This window comes from Chenopodium quinoa, unplaced genomic scaffold (assembly GCF_001683475.1).
Source record: "Chenopodium quinoa cultivar QQ74 unplaced genomic scaffold, ASM168347v1, whole genome shotgun sequence".
Taxonomy (NCBI): Eukaryota; Viridiplantae; Streptophyta; class Magnoliopsida; order Caryophyllales; family Amaranthaceae; genus Chenopodium; species Chenopodium quinoa.
In genome coordinates, this window is record NW_018742651.1 from 2,740,549 (window position 1) to 2,759,488 (window position 18,940).

The 18,940-nt window shown below is 34.9% G+C and overlaps 1 protein-coding gene and 1 pseudogene across 1 annotated transcript; both read right to left on the reverse strand.

Annotated features, from left to right (window-relative positions):
• Positions 1–4,323: 4,323 nt before the first annotated feature.
• On the reverse strand, positions 4,324–8,416 carry LOC110722031 (annotated as a pseudogene).
• Positions 8,417–9,471: 1,055 nt separating this feature from the next.
• On the reverse strand, positions 9,472–18,736 carry LOC110722114 (mitogen-activated protein kinase 15-like). Its single transcript, XM_021901362.1, has 10 exons — positions 17,925–18,736; positions 16,952–17,360; positions 16,708–16,835; positions 16,504–16,563; positions 12,175–12,324; positions 11,905–12,060; positions 11,584–11,795; positions 11,207–11,308; positions 10,949–11,109; positions 9,472–10,403 (listed from the first exon to the last, which is right to left on the reverse strand). The coding sequence occupies exons 1-10, from the start codon at positions 17,946–17,948 to the stop codon at positions 10,114–10,116; spliced, it is 1,692 nt and encodes a 563-aa protein (XP_021757054.1). The 5' UTR covers positions 17,949–18,736; the 3' UTR covers positions 9,472–10,113.
• Between the last annotated feature and the right edge of the window lie 204 nt (positions 18,737–18,940).

Genomic DNA, 18,940 nt, shown 5'->3' on the forward strand with positions numbered 1-18,940 from the left:
GAGTATGTGAAATGACCAATAAGCTAATTGTGGGGTAGGTAGTTTAGATAGAATTTTAAATTAAATGAGGTTATAAGTGTCATTTCACAATAATTAATGAATAAGCTAATTGAAAAAGCTCCTAAAATGAGCTTTTTCAAAAAGAGCTTATTTAGTGGAATAAGCTCTTTCAATAAGCTTACTACCAAACACTTGTATTAGCTTGTTTGACTAGTCAATCATCTAAAGTTAGTTAAATAAGATAATATACCCCCAATAAGCTAACTACCAAACAGGGCCATTCTCTTTGTCTTGCAAAGGGTTCTTTAATTATCATCACAAATCACATACACTTATGTGCATTGTATTGTAATCATCCTACTTGTGATTGCAATTGTTCTTCGTTGTATCTCCTAAGTAAATTTCCGTGATACCCGATTGTAGTATAGGGTCGGAACTATACTTTTGGGAAAGTGATCTCGTTCACGCCTCAAAGATTTTACCGGTTTATTTTGTTTGCTTTCTTTGTGACCCTTGTTAAACACAAAATCCCCAACAATAGTAAGAAAGGAGAGGTGTGAAGGAGACATTGCTAAACCCTAACTGTCCGTTAAGATGTCGGCAACTGACGTCTAAAGTGGTTGACAAGGTAGTCCCTGGTTTATGTTAACGTCGTCAATGAGCTGGACTTGTATACGTGGAAGTATGTACAAGTCAGGGTGAGTACGTGGGCTTGTAATTACCAAAGGGACCTTCAGTAATGTAGGCGAAATTACCAGATTGACCCTAGATTAACAAGTTAGGGCAATCATAAAGATCAACTAGGAATTACGGAAATTCTAGTTGCTCCAAGCAAAAAACATCTGAGCATTATTTGGCCCTTGCAACAGTAGAACCAGTTGGTACTCTATCGTTGGTTGCTATACTACCTCTCAACCTCTTCAGAGGTTCAGAGCATGTCATTTGATAATACTTGTAACAAGAAACTGCAAGGAATGTATACATAATCAGAGAAGGTACGCTGAAAACAAGAACTTGTGTAAGAAGTCAGATTAAAACGAACGTTATAAAGATTACCATTCTTCATTCGGGTTTTCTGAATAAGATCAAAGACGTTTTGGTGATTATATATATTTTATCACACCACGACAATAGCTATTGTCTACTGGCAGAAAATTTCAAAGAAAGTTGATACCTTCAGAACGACACACCTTGGCTTGATCACTTCATCGCATATAGCTACTGACAGAAATCAATGAACTGTGGATACTATGCCTTCAAAAGTTCAAAATCAAAACGGCGACACACCTTTGCTACATATATAATGGGGTTTTAAGAAAGCAGCTTTATTACCAGCAAACTCTCTCAAGACATCTGCCACCTCCTTTACTACCCCTAGTTTCCGGAACCAATTGACCAATAATTGACAAGCTTCTTTACCAATAATAATGCCTTCTTTTTCTAAATTTATTAAGAACTCCATAGCTGTGTTTACCTTCTCCTTTTCATAAGCAGCCAACAAAAGAGCCAATCATTTATCATTAGCAATTGGGTGGGTGATCTAATGGGGGTTGATATTGGTAAAAATGGGGAATTGGGTTTGAAGGTTTCAAGCAGTTTGGTTAATTTAGGGGCTGAATTTAAGAGATTGATGATTATTGGAGAGGATGTGAGGAGATTAATGGTGATAGTGGGATGAAGCACTTTGTTTAGTATTTGCAGTGTCATTTGGCTAAACCTAATTGTGCTTTCTAAGGTGTTAATTGGATCTCAGGGTGGTTCTTTGACTGTTGTTTATCAGTTCTTCATTTCGGGATCGAGGCAGACCGATAAATCCATTAGCTTCCATTGTAGGTTTCAAGTGCTTGATCCTGGTTCTTGACTGCATAATAAAAACTCTTTCAGGTTTTGACATTTTCTGGTTCATCTGTAAGTATACTGAATTCGGAATCTGTTTTTAGTCCCCAAGACTACAAATTGTTGGATGTTGCAATTTTGATATGCATCCTGTGGAATGTGTGTGTGTGTGTTTATTCTCTTGTTTATTTTTAGACTTGAGATTACAAAATAAACAAGAAGAGTGTTTAGCTCTCTTTACTAAACTAACACAAGTAACAAGCCAATTTTTTTTAACAAATCGACGACTTCACCCAACTTCATGAACTAGGCCTATTGGAAAAATCTCTATTATGCTCTCACTTAGGTGCATGTACGCAATGATATATTTTACCTCCTTATGCTAATTTTGAGATACCTTATTATAGTGCCCCTCAATGCGTATTAGAATTTTCATGGAAGTTCAGTGAATATACCATCAGGAGTTATAAAAATTGTTATTCATCTAATAAAAAAAATTCGTTTGACTTTAGGCCCGCCAATCTTGTATCAATTACATACTAGTAAAAGCGAATCTTAAGACACACTTGTCAATGTATTATTAAAAAATTTCCTGCCAAAAGTACCTTCTAAAAAAATTATTGTTACTCAAGGAAAATAAAAATTATATCTAAATTATGACATAATTTGTTTTATATAAAATATAAATCTTTTCCTAAAAGATTAAACTATCCATTATAAGTTTATAACTATTACATGGTTTTTTAAATATTTTCTCTTACATGCTTTTATGTTTAATATACTCTATATTTTTTAATACTCAAGTCATTATATCTATTAAAAAAATTATAATAAAATTGTCAAAAATATTTAACAATTGTGCAAATTCACGGGATTTAACTAGTTATATAATATAATCGAACTAGTATTACATTTTGAATTGTATTACTGAAATGAAATTGAGAAAGTAGAATGCACGTATATTAAACAAATATGGAGTGGAAAAATTGATATAATCATGTAGATTAATGTCCATTATTTAAAAAGCTGGCCTGCTAATAATAGCTAAATAATTAATGTAAAATTGTAATTGATAATGATAGTTGAAATTGTTTATTTATGAATCAAAATCCCTTAGCTAGGCCTTTAGGCCCTATATATAATATATATGGTTGATCTTCATTTATTCAACTCTATTACTGTATCCATATAAATTGCAAATATGAGTAGGTTTTGTTTGGTGTTGATGAAAGTTATGGTTATGCTAGTTACGCCCTTTACTGTACAGGCGTCGGCCTCTGACCGTGCAATTACTGCTTCCATTCCTCGTGAAACTCGTAAATCACTGTGGCGAGGAATTAAAGAATTGAATAAGGTACACTATTGGTTGAAGTCCTTGAAGAAGAGGGGGGGTTCTGCAATAAAGGAGGTGGCGGCTCAACGTTTAAAAGAGGCCGAGAAGGAGGCTAAACATTTGATGGAGGCCAAAGAGAGGGATGCTCGTGGTGTAAAAGTTCCTAACAATAGGCGACGACTATTGTCAACACTCAACACTGCCTAGGGGAAACTATTGATAGGAAGGTAAAAAGAGCTTAGAACCTATGATGTATGGTTCGAATCGAATATGCTCTATCTCATTATTGTTACTACTACTACAGTACTCTGAAGTATTATTATTATTATTGTCATTGTTGTTATTATATTGTTACCAAGTATTTATATTGTTACTGAGTATTATTACTGTTACATTAAGCAAGTGTGCAGTACTGCAGTATGAATTCGCATGGAGTGTATATCTCCCGCCAAATTAGAGAAATAACAGAAACCTAAAAGAACGAATTTTAAGGCCACAAGACTCGTGCATAAATCATCAAGAGCAAATGCATGATGTCTAGAACAAATTTTAGCTTGCTATACTTATGTAATTATGTTTTCTAAACGCAAAATTTTAACTCATTAAACAACTCTTCATTAGTATTTTCTTTTTCAGTAATAACAGACATATCTTCAAATACCGGTTCTGTCCACATATAACAAATGGCAAATATAAGTTTATCTGCACAGTAAACAAATTTTTGTTAATCTGTTGGCATATCTGTAAATATATTGAAAAAACTTGATCATTTATTCAGTACTTTTGGTGAGCTGTCCAATTACTGGTTACAACTTGATTTTATTGTTTGGTGAGGAAATTACACATGTACCCTTCAAGTCGTACAGGAAAAAACGCATGGATCCCACAACTAGTACTTAAAAAGACGATTATACCCCCATATCTAGGAAATTAACTGGGCACAGCTCTATAACAAATTAGCAAGGAGCAGTACACCAGCAGCAATAAATTACTCAGTAAACTACCCCCTTGGTGTGACCGTGTGGGTGGGTGGGTTGTAAGGATGAATATCTTAACCCTTCATCTGGCATTCAAAGAGGCTATTTCATTTCGGTGTGGTATGCCAGTTAACAAATATGAGAGTTCTAGAAGTCATTTTAACACATCTGCAATAATAAAGTAAAAGACTAAAACTTAACCATTAAAAAAAATTGCATTTTCAGACAGCTTTATAATACTGTAATAGGTCACAGAGGACCATCAACATGCATCAGTGCCATAATACTGTAATAGGTCACAGACTCACAGAGGACCATCAACATGCATCGGTGCCATTGATTGACAATGAATGCTGAAACTTGCTGATCTTCCAATTCCTTTCGAAGTAGCTGCAAATTTCACCTTTTAAATTTCACCTATTAAGTTGTAGTTACTCCAAGCAAAAAACATCTGCATTTGGGCCTTGCAGCAGTAGAACACAGTTGGTAATGATCTTTAGTCGATAACTTGCTATACCTCCTCTCAACCTCTTCAGAGGTTCAGAGCTAGGCATTTGATGATACTTGTAACAAGAAACTGCAAGGAATGCACATATAATCAGAGAAGGTAAGCTTACAACAAATGATCAACTAGTGTGACAAGTCAGATTAGAAAAACCATTATAAAAATTACCATTCTGCATTCTGGTTTTCTGAAAGTGATCAAAGACACTCTGGTAGTTTTTCATCACTCCACCACAATAGCTACTGGCAGGAATCAATGAAATTTGGATACCTTCAGAACATTGACACACCTTTGCTACATAATGGGGTTTTTAGAAAGTAGCTTCACTGCCAGCAAAATCTCTCAAGACATCTGCCACCTCCTCTACTACTCCTAGCTTCCGGAACCAATCAACCAATAATTGAGAAGCTTCTTTACCAACTATAATGCCTTCTTTTTCTAAATGTATCAAGAACTCCATAGCTGTGTTTACCTTGTTCTCCTTTTCATATGCAGCCAACAAAAGAGCCACACATTTATCATTAGGTTCTATACCGGCCCTTTCTCATATTTTCAAACACAATGCGAGCTTTTTGACTTTGACCAGACTCAACGTAGGCATTTATGAGAAGCCCACACAGCTTCACGTCAGGACAAATGCCACCAACTTGGATCGCATCAAAAACCCTCTGTGCTCCTTCAGCATCACCTTTCATGGAGTAAGTCCTCAACAATGCCTTGTAAACTTCCGCACCTGCATAGATCTCATGCTGTTCCATTTCCTTAATTAATTCTTCTCCTTTATCTGGCATACCAGCTCTGATGTAAGCCATGATCATTGAACCATATGATCTTTTATCTAATGGCTGACGGAGAAGCTTCATTTCCTCAAATGTTTCTTGAGCCAACTTGAAGTGGCCAGCTTTACTGTACATATGTATCATGGTTGTCAATATAACCTGGTCACAAGTCAGCCCCCTTTTACTCATCATCAAGAGCACATTTTCTGCATCTTGAAGTCGGTCATTCTTGGCATACAGATGAATTAATTTGGTATAATCACGAATGTTGGCTTCAAATGATTCATCCAAAAGTGCAAGTTCAGAAATCTAGGACCAAGTAAACAGATGTCAGTTCAACATGGTAACACAAAAGATTATCATGCATACTTAGTCATGGACTCACGGTTAGTCAATTGTAGTGCATTCTAATTGCAAGTGTATTACAGGTACCTGCAGGAAAATGATTCTGATAAGTATTACATTTCAATACCCTTTCTTGGACATACTAGTTTGCTACGCTAAATAGTAAGAAGTTGGAGAATTAACTCAACTACGGGGCTAAGTCCAAACTCAAACTCAAACTCAAACTCAATTAGAACATCTATAAAGTGCACATTTTCATCTTTCTAATATTCAATCTCAGTGCAGGGCTATATTTCACACAATAAGAACATCTATATAATAGTATACCTTTTCCTCTTTCTAATCTTCAATCTGCCAATATAGGGGTATATTTAAGGAGTATCCCAAAATTACTAGGACACCATGAAAACTAAATCAGTATGGGGAACCTAATACACGATAAGACGGTTTGTCAAAGAATTAGGTAACCCAAAATTAAGTGCTTGTTTAGGAGCTGGAAGTGGCAGCAACAACCATATTGGAAAGCAAAGCAAGCAGTCATCACTCATCAGTAGTTCAGTACTTCAGTTATACTGGAAAAAGGCATAGTGCACAATCTCTGCGCAATTGCACATGAACATCAACAATATTCAAAATGCAAAATTCCTTACAAACTACTTGTTGGACTTAATAATTTTGATGATGACACAACCTCACTTACTTACAAACTAATAAGTGCTTGATTGTTTAAGTGTGTGCTCAGTTGCAAAGACCAGGAGAATTAAGTGTCTTGTAAAGATACCATGAGGAACAAGAAGGCCAGAAACAGAGCTATCCATAAAGAAGAGTTCCTTTGCAGGTGCTTCAGAAATGAAGACTTGAGAAGAGAAGGTTCCCCTCATAAGAGAAGTTCCTTCCAAGGGACAGGAAGCCTCGGAGTAGAAGCTTCATCAGAGATATAAAGACTAAAATATATTTTATATTCTAGTATTTATGTAAGTATAAGATATTAAATTGCACTCGAAAAAGCTGTATGGAATTGGTCTAAAAAGATAAAATTGTGCATGCTAGTTTTTAGGAAAGTGGTTAAGTCTTTAACGATTATCTTTTTCTTAACCAAAAAGATTTTATTTCTGATTTTCTAAAAATATCTTCTGCAAATAAAATCTCCCACGTTTTCTAAAAACTTGTGGCCTACTCCTCCATGATTTTCTTCAAGTCACGGTCTTGCACATTGAGGAGTTCATGTTTCCTTAATTCTAGGAACATGATCTTCTTAGTGGGTTGGATTAGTGGCGTAGTGGATTTGCTGCACAAAGAAGTTTTTCCTAAACGAATTTTGGTCTATAAATAGCTGTTGATTTCGGATGGAAAAACTCACCCTTGCTCACATAAGTTTTCTAACCTTTAATTCGAGTCAAGTGTCAATTCCACACAAGTCCATTAGAGTGTTCTTAATGTTCTTATACTAGAGTTTTTATTTCTTCTATCGAGTTGTAATTTGGGGAATGAGAAAGTTTGAGTGAACTTCTATGTATGAGAAAGAGAAGTGAGAAAGAGAAGAGAGAACACAGAGAAGTGAGAAGAGAGAAAGAGAAGAGAAGAGTGACAAGTTGGGTGACTTGTTCCTCGGGGTTTCAAATTCGTAGAGGAACTTGAAGTTTGAGTCTTTAGTTTGTAATAGGACCATTTGCCCTATTCTAGTGAAGATTCGTTTCCCAAAATCCCAAGTGGTCGCGGTTTTTCTCCTTGTTAGGGCCAAGGAGTTTTCCACGTAAAAAATCTCTCTTGCATCTTTTAGTTCCTCTAGTTAATCTTTATGTTCCTTTACCTTACTAAGTTTTAATTCCGCAAAAAGTTTGACTAAACTCTCATACTACAATTCAACCCCCCTTCTTGTAGTATTCTTTGAAACAACACTACTGATGCTACCATCTAATGCTACCAACCACTGCCCTGCTGTGCCATCATTGCTTGCAGTCTAATACAAATCATGGACAACATATGCAGTAAATCAAGCATTTGTACAGAAACCCAGATGAATGATTCTCCTACCAAGACAAAAACAAGGATTCATATGCTTCAAAATGGACCAACCCAATTAAATTAAACATATCCAAGATATTTTCTCACAAACAAGCAAACTAACTAAAAATTCATTCAAATTCCAAAAAACATATGATGAAAGTTATACCTCAATAAACAAAGGATGATTAATAAAGCTTAATTCCTTAAGAATTGCAAGCCAATCAGCTCTTCTGGGCTTCATAATTCTCACCCAAGCACACAATAAATCAGACAACCCACCCTTTTCAGACGAAAAACAAATAATCTGCCGCATTAAAGCCGTACATCTTTTCTCCATTTTCTTGGGTAATCTAGAAATTGCACGTTTTTGTGATTCTGTAATTTTATCTTGCTTTATTTCAACCCATCTGAATTTCGGCAGCACTTTTGGTTCTGGGGTTGCTACTGCGTTTTCTGAGATTTGTGAAGTGGAAATTGATGAATATAATCTGGGTGTGTGTTTAAGTGTTGTTAAACTTGTGGGTTTTTCTGGGAATTTAGTGTAATGTAGTAGAATATTATCTTTGATTGGAGTGAAAGGGTAGGAGAGCAAGTGAGAAAGGAGAACAAGCCATGGGTTTTGGAAGGAATTGAATTACCGGAGAAAATTAGAAATGAAGTGATAAATAGCAAGTAAAACAATGAAAACATAAGAAATTGCCAAGGATAAATGGTGGGAATTTCATTTTGTGACGGTAAAAATGGGTATGAATTTTCTTGATTAATTTCGTTGGAAAACTTGCGTTCTATAAAATAAAAAAAAATAAAAATAAAAAAATAAATAAAAAAACCATAATTTGGCCGTGTTTGGTGAAAAATTTAAAGCTGAAAGCCGAACTTATTATGTTAGCTGATTTTGACTAGCTGGTTATATTAACTGATTTGACTAATTTATTTTACTCGTACTAGCTGATTGTATAAAAGTGTTTGATAAATTTGCTTATAGTTTAAAATTGTTTGAGTATGTGAAATGAACAATTAGGTAGTTTAGGTAGGATTTTAAATTAAATGGGGTTTAAGTGTCATTTTACCATATATTAATAAATAAGCTAATTGAAAAGGCTCCAAACTTTTACAAAAAGAGCTTTTTTTTTTTACTGGAATAAGCTTTTTAAATTAAGTTCTCACCAAACATCTTAATACTCAATAAGATAATGTTGGTCAAATAAACTAATTTTTCAAAAGTAAAGCGTTAATCTTTGTCATAAAAGAATAAGTACAGTAATAAGAAATAAGTTGTACCTTACAATTTTGAGATTATCGTAAACAACCTTTCTACATGTTTATGATTGTCAAAGTGGTGCTTTTGTTTATCCTAAATACATGATTTAGCTTATCTTGGTTTGATTTTGCCAGACTTTTAATTACTACTGTAGTATTGGACATCCGTGGACTTTAAATTTTTTTGGGTAAAAGAGGATCCACTTGAGGGGATAACAAAAATCCCTCAGTTATTTCATGAAATCTGGTATAGAAATCCCTCAAATGTCTCTACTCCACCACCTCAGCCTCATTTGATACTAGTGATTGGAAGAAAGGTCATGTTGCATTATCAATGATCTAGTGGCAACGTACTTTTCGCATTTGTATGGTATTCTAGTGGCAAGTAACAAACTACCAGCAATAAGTTCAATTCTGAAGTAAGTTAGAAAACAAAACCAAATTCCCCATTTTTCTCAGGAGAAAACTCACTTCTTTTTCCATTTTACAATTTTACATGGTATGCAACATAATTTAAAGATGAAAACCTATCTAATTATAGCAAAAGATGTCTAGTCTGTTAATCAAAGTTGAGAAGATCCACAAATTATACATCAGACTAACTCCTCATGTGGGATGAATACGAGAGGGCATTTATTACATTTTTGGAGATAAAAATACATTAGAAGTGCAAAGAACCATAAGCTTTGCGTCAACCCTACACGAAATGTCATAAAATACTACGTACTTCAATGTCAGAAAAGATAACAACAGTTGGATTTCTTTACCACTTAAATCTGTTTTAAGGCGTGGCATCAATTGTGATCTGGTTCTCAATGTAGATAATTAACCAGTCCATCTGCCATACCATTTGATCATCAAGTCACCGGCATGAGTTGTTCATAGGGCATCAACCAGCCTAATCTTTCCACAAACTGATCAAATCTCATCTTGCTTTCAACTCAAATCTCCGAAAATTGGGAAATGCATTTTTCAACAAATGAGGCCCCACGTTACCCCTTTACCTGTCCTCAACCACAAACGTCCCAGCAGTGAGGCAATTTAGTTTGCCAAAATTGTAGGCACGTACATTTAGTACCATTGACTACCAGGTCCAGCTTGAGCTGCAGCTACCTTTCTAGCCAAGTACTGGGGCTTAGACTGTAGCCCGTTAGGCCCTTCCATAGAATCATCTTCTCCTCTTTCATTTTTGCACCCAGGATTTCTTTTTGGATACGAGGAGCTAGGTGCAGGGAATTGAGAGGCAGGTATCGATGGATTTCGCCCCGGTCGTCGATCTGTCACCTCTGCTGTTGCTGCTACCCCACAATTGTTATAGCGCATAAGGTTTCCGACAACCTTCCCTGGCCTTGCAGCAGCTCCTGCAGTAGACATGAAAGGTCCCAATTATAAACTTGTACAAATCAGACAAAGGTATACTTAGTATTTGTCAAGGACTATCTAATCTTGTTAGACACTCCAAGGACAAACATGACAAGAATATAAAGTATTAATAAGAGATATAATTAAAGGGGAAAAGCTATATCCGTGTATACTATGGCAGGTTGGTGTACAATTATTATACTTAAGAAAGTTGCATGCTTTGCAATCTGTTTTTTTAATCATGTACCTGCCTTCTGTTTTTTATCATGTACTTGCATAATACATTTGTGGCATAACAGTCAATTGCAATTTCAGATCTCCACCTCAACCAGAATCAAACCAATAAATTTCAGGTTCTCTTGGATGAGGGTTAAGTTGAAGAATACTTCACCTTGACCGACAATTTTCAAATTCGTTTATGTCAAAGTTTCATGTTTCTAAAGTACATGTCACCTAGACCTAATGTCGTATCCTGTGCGAACACTTGGGATAAAATTTAATATGATGTGATCACTATTGAACAAGATTAGAATATAATTCTTACCCTGTACATTTTGAGGAACTTGTAAAGGAAGCCTGGTCATTGGAATAGCACCGTTCCTATCCACATGTGCCTTTTCAACTTCCTTAATCCGACACTTGGAGAGATCTTCAGTGACTTCAGTAGAACCATGTACTGAGTTGTCTGAATATAATACACAGGCCCTGCATGATAAAATTGTTTTTGATGTAAATTGGCATTTGAGCTGTAAAGCCATACATAAAGCAAGAGATAAAAAGCCCTGTGAAAGAGAGTACATACCTTGGCAAAGAAGCATGTTGCCTATCAATTGGAGGACCAGTTGAACCGTTTTTGTAGTGTTCCTCAAGGTAAGCAAACTGCTTTTTGAAGTGATCAACAGCACTGCATACCAAAGTAAAAATCCCCTTTAGCAACAAGTTGTTTATTTAGCATTTGGTGAAAAATTAGACAGCCATCACCAACAAATAATGAATAATATTCTACGGGTCAAAAAAAAAATGAATAAAATTCTAAATTTAGCTTCTGGTGTAAATATATATCACTGGCAAAAAGTAACTGCATGAATTCATATCGGTAAGTCAACAGAGTACAAGAAAACGGCAATAATTCTAAATGTTGATTGACCACACAAGGCTAAATGTCAGATTCAACAATACCTTGGATACATGAAGTTAGTTGGCTCTGAACCATCCAAAAACTCCTTTAACATCTTTGGATGATATTCAAGAATCTCTCTGTAAATGAGCTCCCTAACATCCTCTTTTGTCATTCTGCGTCTCTCAAATTCAAACTCCATTTTTGTAACAGGCTGAGCAGAAGGCTCCCTCTCAACCTTAGCCAAACCCTTAAAATATGGATCTGCAAGAGCCTGAAGACATGAAGCAACACCAACCTCATTAAAAAAGTAATGAAGTTTAAAATGTGCGTATTTTATAAGCAAGATAAGACTTTCAGGCAACATACAAAGGGCAACCAACCTCTTCAGCAGAAGGGCGGTCCTTAGGCTCAAAAGCAAGCATTCGTTCCAACAAACGAAGGGCGAGAGGATCAGCATTAGGAAATTTATGGGTGAAAGGAATAGGCTTTTTCTTGCGCATGCTGCTCAAGTATCGCCTAGCTTTTTCATTACGTATCTGTAAGAGGATAATCAATACAAAGGTTTATGATCGGGAACAAGAAGTTCTATCATGAAGACCAACAGTTTAATTTTAAAAATATTAAAATGATTGGTGAGCTTCGAGACAAACCCGTGCAATAGCATCAGGAGAAGGAGTTCCTAACAGCTCAGTCATGAGGTCCAGTTGGTGGACCACATTCTTCCCAGGAAACAGGGGTTTCCCAGTAAGAAGCTCAGCAAAAATGCACCCAATGCTCCAGATATCAATAGCAGGTGTGTACTGTGGAAAGGTCAAATATGCAAGCATAAGAACCAGTATGAGATGACACTATGACAGCAAAGAAAATGTTGCACTTTTCTAAAAGAGACATTTGGACAGGCTTGACAATAGAGACAGAAAAATTGAAGAATTTCTTCTGGGAGCCAAGATAATTACAAACTTTAGCAACAGCAACCTCCACAATGTAGCAGTGACATAAGTGGATACTAGAACAGTGTGTAGTCTCAGAATAGAAAAGAGGTCATCGTACCTAGAACTTAGATTAAAAGCAGGCCAGCCAGCATAACTACAACCTTTTATAAATCCACACTTCCCAAATGAGCTAATTTATAATAGGGTGAATGGGTAATGCAAGTTACTTTAGGTCACACTGACAGTCATCAACTAACGATGTAGGATTTTATGGCTAACTCAAGATAAGAATGGTTAATTATATAATGGACTCTGTAATTAATAAGAATGGTTAATTTCAGAGTTACTATAAAAATTTATACTTCCTGAAATTATTTAAGGGCCTTCAAGTGTCTACAAATGGTTTTCAGTATTTCAAGGCCATCAGCTCAAGTTAAAGTGCTTGGTTATTTCTAGATATGTTTACAAGGCTGGGTTAAGGGCAGGTTGGTCTACTCATAATGAGTCGGAGGCAGGATGGGTCATAGGTTAGTGTATAGAGCGATGGATCGATCAAGACCCGTCTAACCCGGTCCAGCTTAACCCTTTTTTTTTCTCCTTTTTTATTTTCTTTGTATTTATATTTACGCTGCTCCTCTCTGTCCTCCATCACAATCACACCCACATCTTCATTTCTTCATCCTTGTTCTTCCCCTTCGAAGCGCTGCCTACCCGTCATTTACCTCCACCTCTTCTCTCTCTCTTAACGGTGGTATATTCCGAAGCATCATCCTTTAGCCTTCATTACAAAATCCACTTCAGTGATAGTCTCGAGCACCATTGATGAGAGCTTGTAAGTAAGAGCAAAGGTTTTTCTCTCCTAGGGTTCTGCAGAGGTATGTATAAATGGTGGGTCCTAGTTGGGAGGAGAAGAATTAAAGTGATAAAGAGGATTTCACAGAGATTTTGGAGTTTAAGTGTTGTATTCCCTCCGTCCCAGTTCATGTTGTATTTTTTTACAGTATTTAAGAGACGGTAGAAGTGGAAAAAGTACATTAAAAGTGGAAAAAAGCTAGACAAAAGCTAGACAGAAGTACAAGGCAAGTGGATAATTTAAGGGGGAAAAAAGTGAAAAGTACAATTACAGACAAAAGTTAGAGAGAGAAACCGGAAAAAAGTACAATACAAGTGGATAATTTGAGGATAAATTAGGAAGTTCAATGAATAAAGTTCAAAAAAAAATGAGTATAATGGTCTTTACATACTATCCAAAAATAGAAAGATGTATAAAGATTTTACAAACTAAGGGTATGTGGCCAGCCCCACTCCATTTAAAGCCCACATATGATCAACCTTTCTAAAGCCTGCCCCATTCATCAAGTGGACTGGGTCAGGCATGTAAGCATGTTCAAAACAAGGCTGGGTCTGGGCTTTTAACGTATTAGTAAAAATTTGAAGTACTGAGAATTATGTTGCAAGCGGTGCCAATTTGAATAACTAGGCATCGTTTGGCTGCCAATATAATATGGGGGAAATAAAAATTCATGGGGATTGATGTGTTAGGTAATTGTTTTGTTGACACATAAAAGTAAAAATGGAGGAAATAGAAATTCATGGGAATTTCAATTTTGTCAACCACACGACCCCCTAGATACTAAATAAAATATTTCTAAGCAGCAAAACAAGAGACTAGGTCCTTTTTTAAAATCATTTTTCATGACTAGTCTGTACATATTCTAGACAACTGCTTATAATGTAAAACCTCAGGCAGCAGCTATTTGATTTCTGTGTGACTAATTCTTGCAAACAACGCACAAATGAAGAAATGTCTGGAATTGGTGACTGTGCAGCCGACTAGCCCTACTTCCATAAATCTAGATTCAAGTTGTGAATAACTGCAAGGGGGTATGTTTCACACTTACTCAAGTAATGATAGGATATAATTTTTATTTGTCTTGCCTTATCTCATGTGTGCATTGTAGGTTAGGTCTGTTTTCATGATTATATTCCTTTTGAGCATCTGATAAAAGATTTGTGAGCCATTAATGATAAGTTTTCCAATCCAACTTTATTAAGGAGTTAGGGTTACAGGCAAGTAAATTTTGGGGTCTTGGGCACAGTAGACTTTGGGAATTTTAAATCTGTGTATTTGTATCTATTTGAGGCATGTATTTAATACATTCTATCTATGTACACTTTCAAAAGAATAATTTGAAAAAAATATTTTCTTCTCCTTGCACAATTAAGCCATCTATGTTCACTTTTACAAGAATGAATTGAATATACATATTCATTTCCTTGCGCAATTGCATCATTTAACTTTCCTTGTTCTCACTCTTCTCAGTGAGTGATGGTAAATATAAAATCCTTGTTTTGGGCAAGTGAAAACCTAATCTAGTCTCTCAGATTAATTTAAGATCGTATTATTTTGAATGTTGGGAGAGTGAATCCAAATTCTCAATGTAAACCCAAACTAAGAATACATGCCCCACATAAATCACATTCACAGTGTCGACAAGAGCATATTCCTTCTACTGCTAGCCATTATTTAACATACACATTTCAGCCATCAAGTTGCAAGATTGATGGAAGGCCAATTGACAATATTGGTATAAAAGTTAACACCCTTATGACATATTGGTATAAAAGTTATTGCCGGCGACATATTGGTATAAAAATTAACATGTGGCGATATATTGGTATAAAAGTCAACAAATTACGACATTTACCCCTATTTTCTCGTCGGAGGATATGCGTATGATACAAGCGCTTAATTTTAGTGCTAATAACTTTTATTTGACATTTTGTTTTTTATACTTTTCTCTACTTTATAAATTAATTTTAAAAAAATATGAAGTAAAAATCCAAAAAAAAAAAAAAAAAAAAAAAAAAGAAAGAAAAAGTTCAAAGCCCAAAAGTGATGAGAAAGAAGTTAGGGGAAAACGAATAGGAAAGCTTGAGCAAAGGGATATAAGCTTGAATGTATTGAGGGCGTTGGTCATTGAAGCATCACAAGGGTAGATTCTTCTTTTTTAAAATAAATAAATAAATAAACACTCATATATATTTTTTCTTATTATATTGTTGATTTACAAAGTTGTGGGTATAATACAAATGAAGTAATAATGAAAGTTAGAGTCTACTAATAATTGGTTTTGAAATTAAATAACTAATATTGAGATTTTGTTTATTGTTTATTAGTTCTTTGGGGTTTTATCGTTTGATTGATTTATCAAAGTTATTGTATTGGAAGGGAAGAGGGAAAAATTATTATTTGGTGCTGAATAAGTATATTATGATAATAAATAAGATTGCAAAATTAATTAAAACAAATTTTTGAAGTATACAACACGCTCTTACATCCGAAGAAAAAATAGGGATAAATGTCACAATTTGTTAATTTATATACCAATATGTCGCCACATGTTAATTTTTATACCAATATGTCGCCGGCAATAATTTATATACCAATATGTCATAAGGGTGTTAACTTATATACCAATATGGTCAATTGGCCATTGATGGAACATCAAAGATCACCAAAGGGGAATAATAATATTGGCTAATTCATTCTTTCATCTTAAGGAGCTTTGTTAGTTTGTATCTAGGCACTACAGATACATAATAAATCATCTAGGAAAGGCTTCAAGAAGAAATTCTGACAGCCACATTTACATTCTTAATTAACCACCTTTATTTTAATAACTATCATAATTCCTGATGGATGGCTGTGATTACATATTCAAAATGAGTATAGACTACATGCCTCAGATTCACATATTCAGCGCGCATGCACATGCTTATTAGATTTGAATAGGCATGTAAATACACTGTTCTAAATCACAGCCAAAGTTTATAGAACTCAATAAAAACCACCAGAAGAAAAACAAACGCTTGCAATGTTCTAAATCACAGCCACAGTTCATAAAACTCAACAAAAACCACCAGAAGAAAAACAAATGCTTGCTAACAGAATTCCAGCATCATTTAACAAAATCTAGGATATGCTGTGATCAACAATCTATTTACAAAAAATGACAAAAGGGGAGAATGTTGTTACATTTTTACCTTGGAGAAGAATGATCCACACAATTCAGGAGCCCTGTACCACCTTGTTGCTACATAATCCTAAAAATGCAAGAAGCAGGTATTATCAGAAAATCAGACATTATAATATCAAAGTCAAAAATAATTTGTTAACCAGTAAAAAATAAGGAATCAGAGAACGAGGGGGCTAACAAAAAGAAACTAGATTCAAGGCCGTTTACATACTGTCCAAAATATTGCAGTTGGTGTGTCATTAAAGGCCACCCTTGCAAGACCAAAATCACATATTTTGAGCTTGCAGTCCGCATTTGCTAGGATATTTTTTGGTTTCAAGTCTCGATGAAAGACATTTGCTGCATGGAAGAGAGGATATAATGAGAATAAGAAGATAATTATATCAACCAGGGAATTCTAACATTCCGAAACTTAATACATTCCGAAATAACACAAACAATTGCAAGATAAATACCAGTATGTATATACTTTAAGCCTCGAAGGAGCTGATACAGAAAGAATTGATAATGCTCTGGGGTCAAATCATCATTTGCTTTAATTACTTGATGCAAATCAGATTCCATCAGCTCAAACACAACATATATGTCTTTAAATTCTCTTCTTGAAGGAGGCAAAAGAATGTGCTTGATTTCTACAATATCTGGATGCCGCAAAAGCCGGAGAAGTTTAATCTCACGTAAGATTCGAGTGGCATCCGAGACATGTTCAAATATATCATTTATCTTCTTGATCGCGACTTTCTCTCCTACATGAGTGTCATATGCAGAACAAACAACACCATAACTTCCTTTACCAATCACCTCCTCTATCTTATACCGATTACCCTCACCATATTCTGTAAAAAAGTCCACATCCACAGACGTCTGCACAAAGACATTTAGATTCTATATTATAACCTAGTTGATTAATTTGACAATTCACACATCATCCTTTCTCAATCCTAATGAAAACTTCATTTGCACAATTGCACATGATTGTGGACACTAACATACTGCCTACAAATATGCAAATTTCAAGATGCAAGCACAATTATTCCAAGGTATAATTGCAAACAATTGCTCCATTCTGTACAGAAAACATAACTACGGAAGCGACAACATTATTATGGATTTAATAGGTGATCATGGAGGCATCATCCACAACAAAAAATTAACTAACAACTACATAAATCCTTATTCCATATGCCAAAAGAAAAACCATTCAATTACAACCATAATTCAATGAAGAACTAAGAGAATTCACTTGTTTGCAAATAGCTGGAAAGCATCAACCTAAGGTAAAGGTGCACAGAATTGGCGATGATAAATTAACATTTCTGGGCACCACAAATCCTATTAAATGCAACTCAAATCCTTAAGAACCCTAGAATGTACACTAATTATAGAAACTTAAACGAAACATTACATCAAAATTTCAGTATAAATTACCTTTTTCCTTTGATCTTGTTGCATTTTGGCCAAAAAGCATTAATGGCCCCTTGATCCAAATGAATCAATTAAACAGATCGAATTGGTGGGTTGCTCAAATCAGCTCACAAAAACGGCGCAAACCCTAGATCAGAAGTGCCCTTAAAGAGGCCAAATTTATCCAAATAATGTAAACTTTTATCAACTTAAAAACAAATAGATTGAACCATGTAAACCCTCAAATTTCTCACAAAACCCAACTCAAAAATCATATCTGTAAGCTAAAACAAACCCATTTGAAGTTCTTCAAACTAAAAATCAAGAAGAAAAAAGCCCTAATTTCTTAGATCCAAATAGCTTATTAAAAAAAGGCAAAGGATCAAAGGATTGATCTATAGCTAAATATACCCAACACAGAAATCGATGTGGCTAATATTAGCAAGAAATGAAGAACTTTAACGATTCAAAATCAAATTACTCAATAAAAAGATCCTTTTTTTTCTTTTTACGAATCAAGCAGAATATGGGTAAATAAAATTTAATCTTTTTTATTTCTAAAACAACTGAAGAACAACAGGAAGTTGATTGAGAATAAAAAACAAAGAAATGGGTATCAAAGATTAAATCTTTTCGATTTCTGGGTAACAGAAAAATTGAAGATTTCTTAATAATTTAAGAAAAATAGGAAGTTAAAATGGGGTTTTCGCAGGTGGGTTAGATCTTTTGAGAGGAAGGAGAGAGAGAGGGTAGATTTGAAGTTCCGTGAACAGTGATGATGAATGCTGCTTCAAACAGAAGGGTAGTGGAAAGAGTTAGCCACAGAAATTATAAAAAAAAAATAATGTGGGGTTTTTTTGTTAATTTTAATGCAAAGAAATTATAAATAAAAATGAATTAAAATTAAAAAGTTGGATAAATAATTAGTGAGGAGTATTAAATATGCTGCAACTGTAGTCCACATAATTTGACAGAGGATAATGACAGCAGAGACATGTTTTTGAAAGAAAAAGTAGAAAGTTTCTTTAAATATTGGGAGG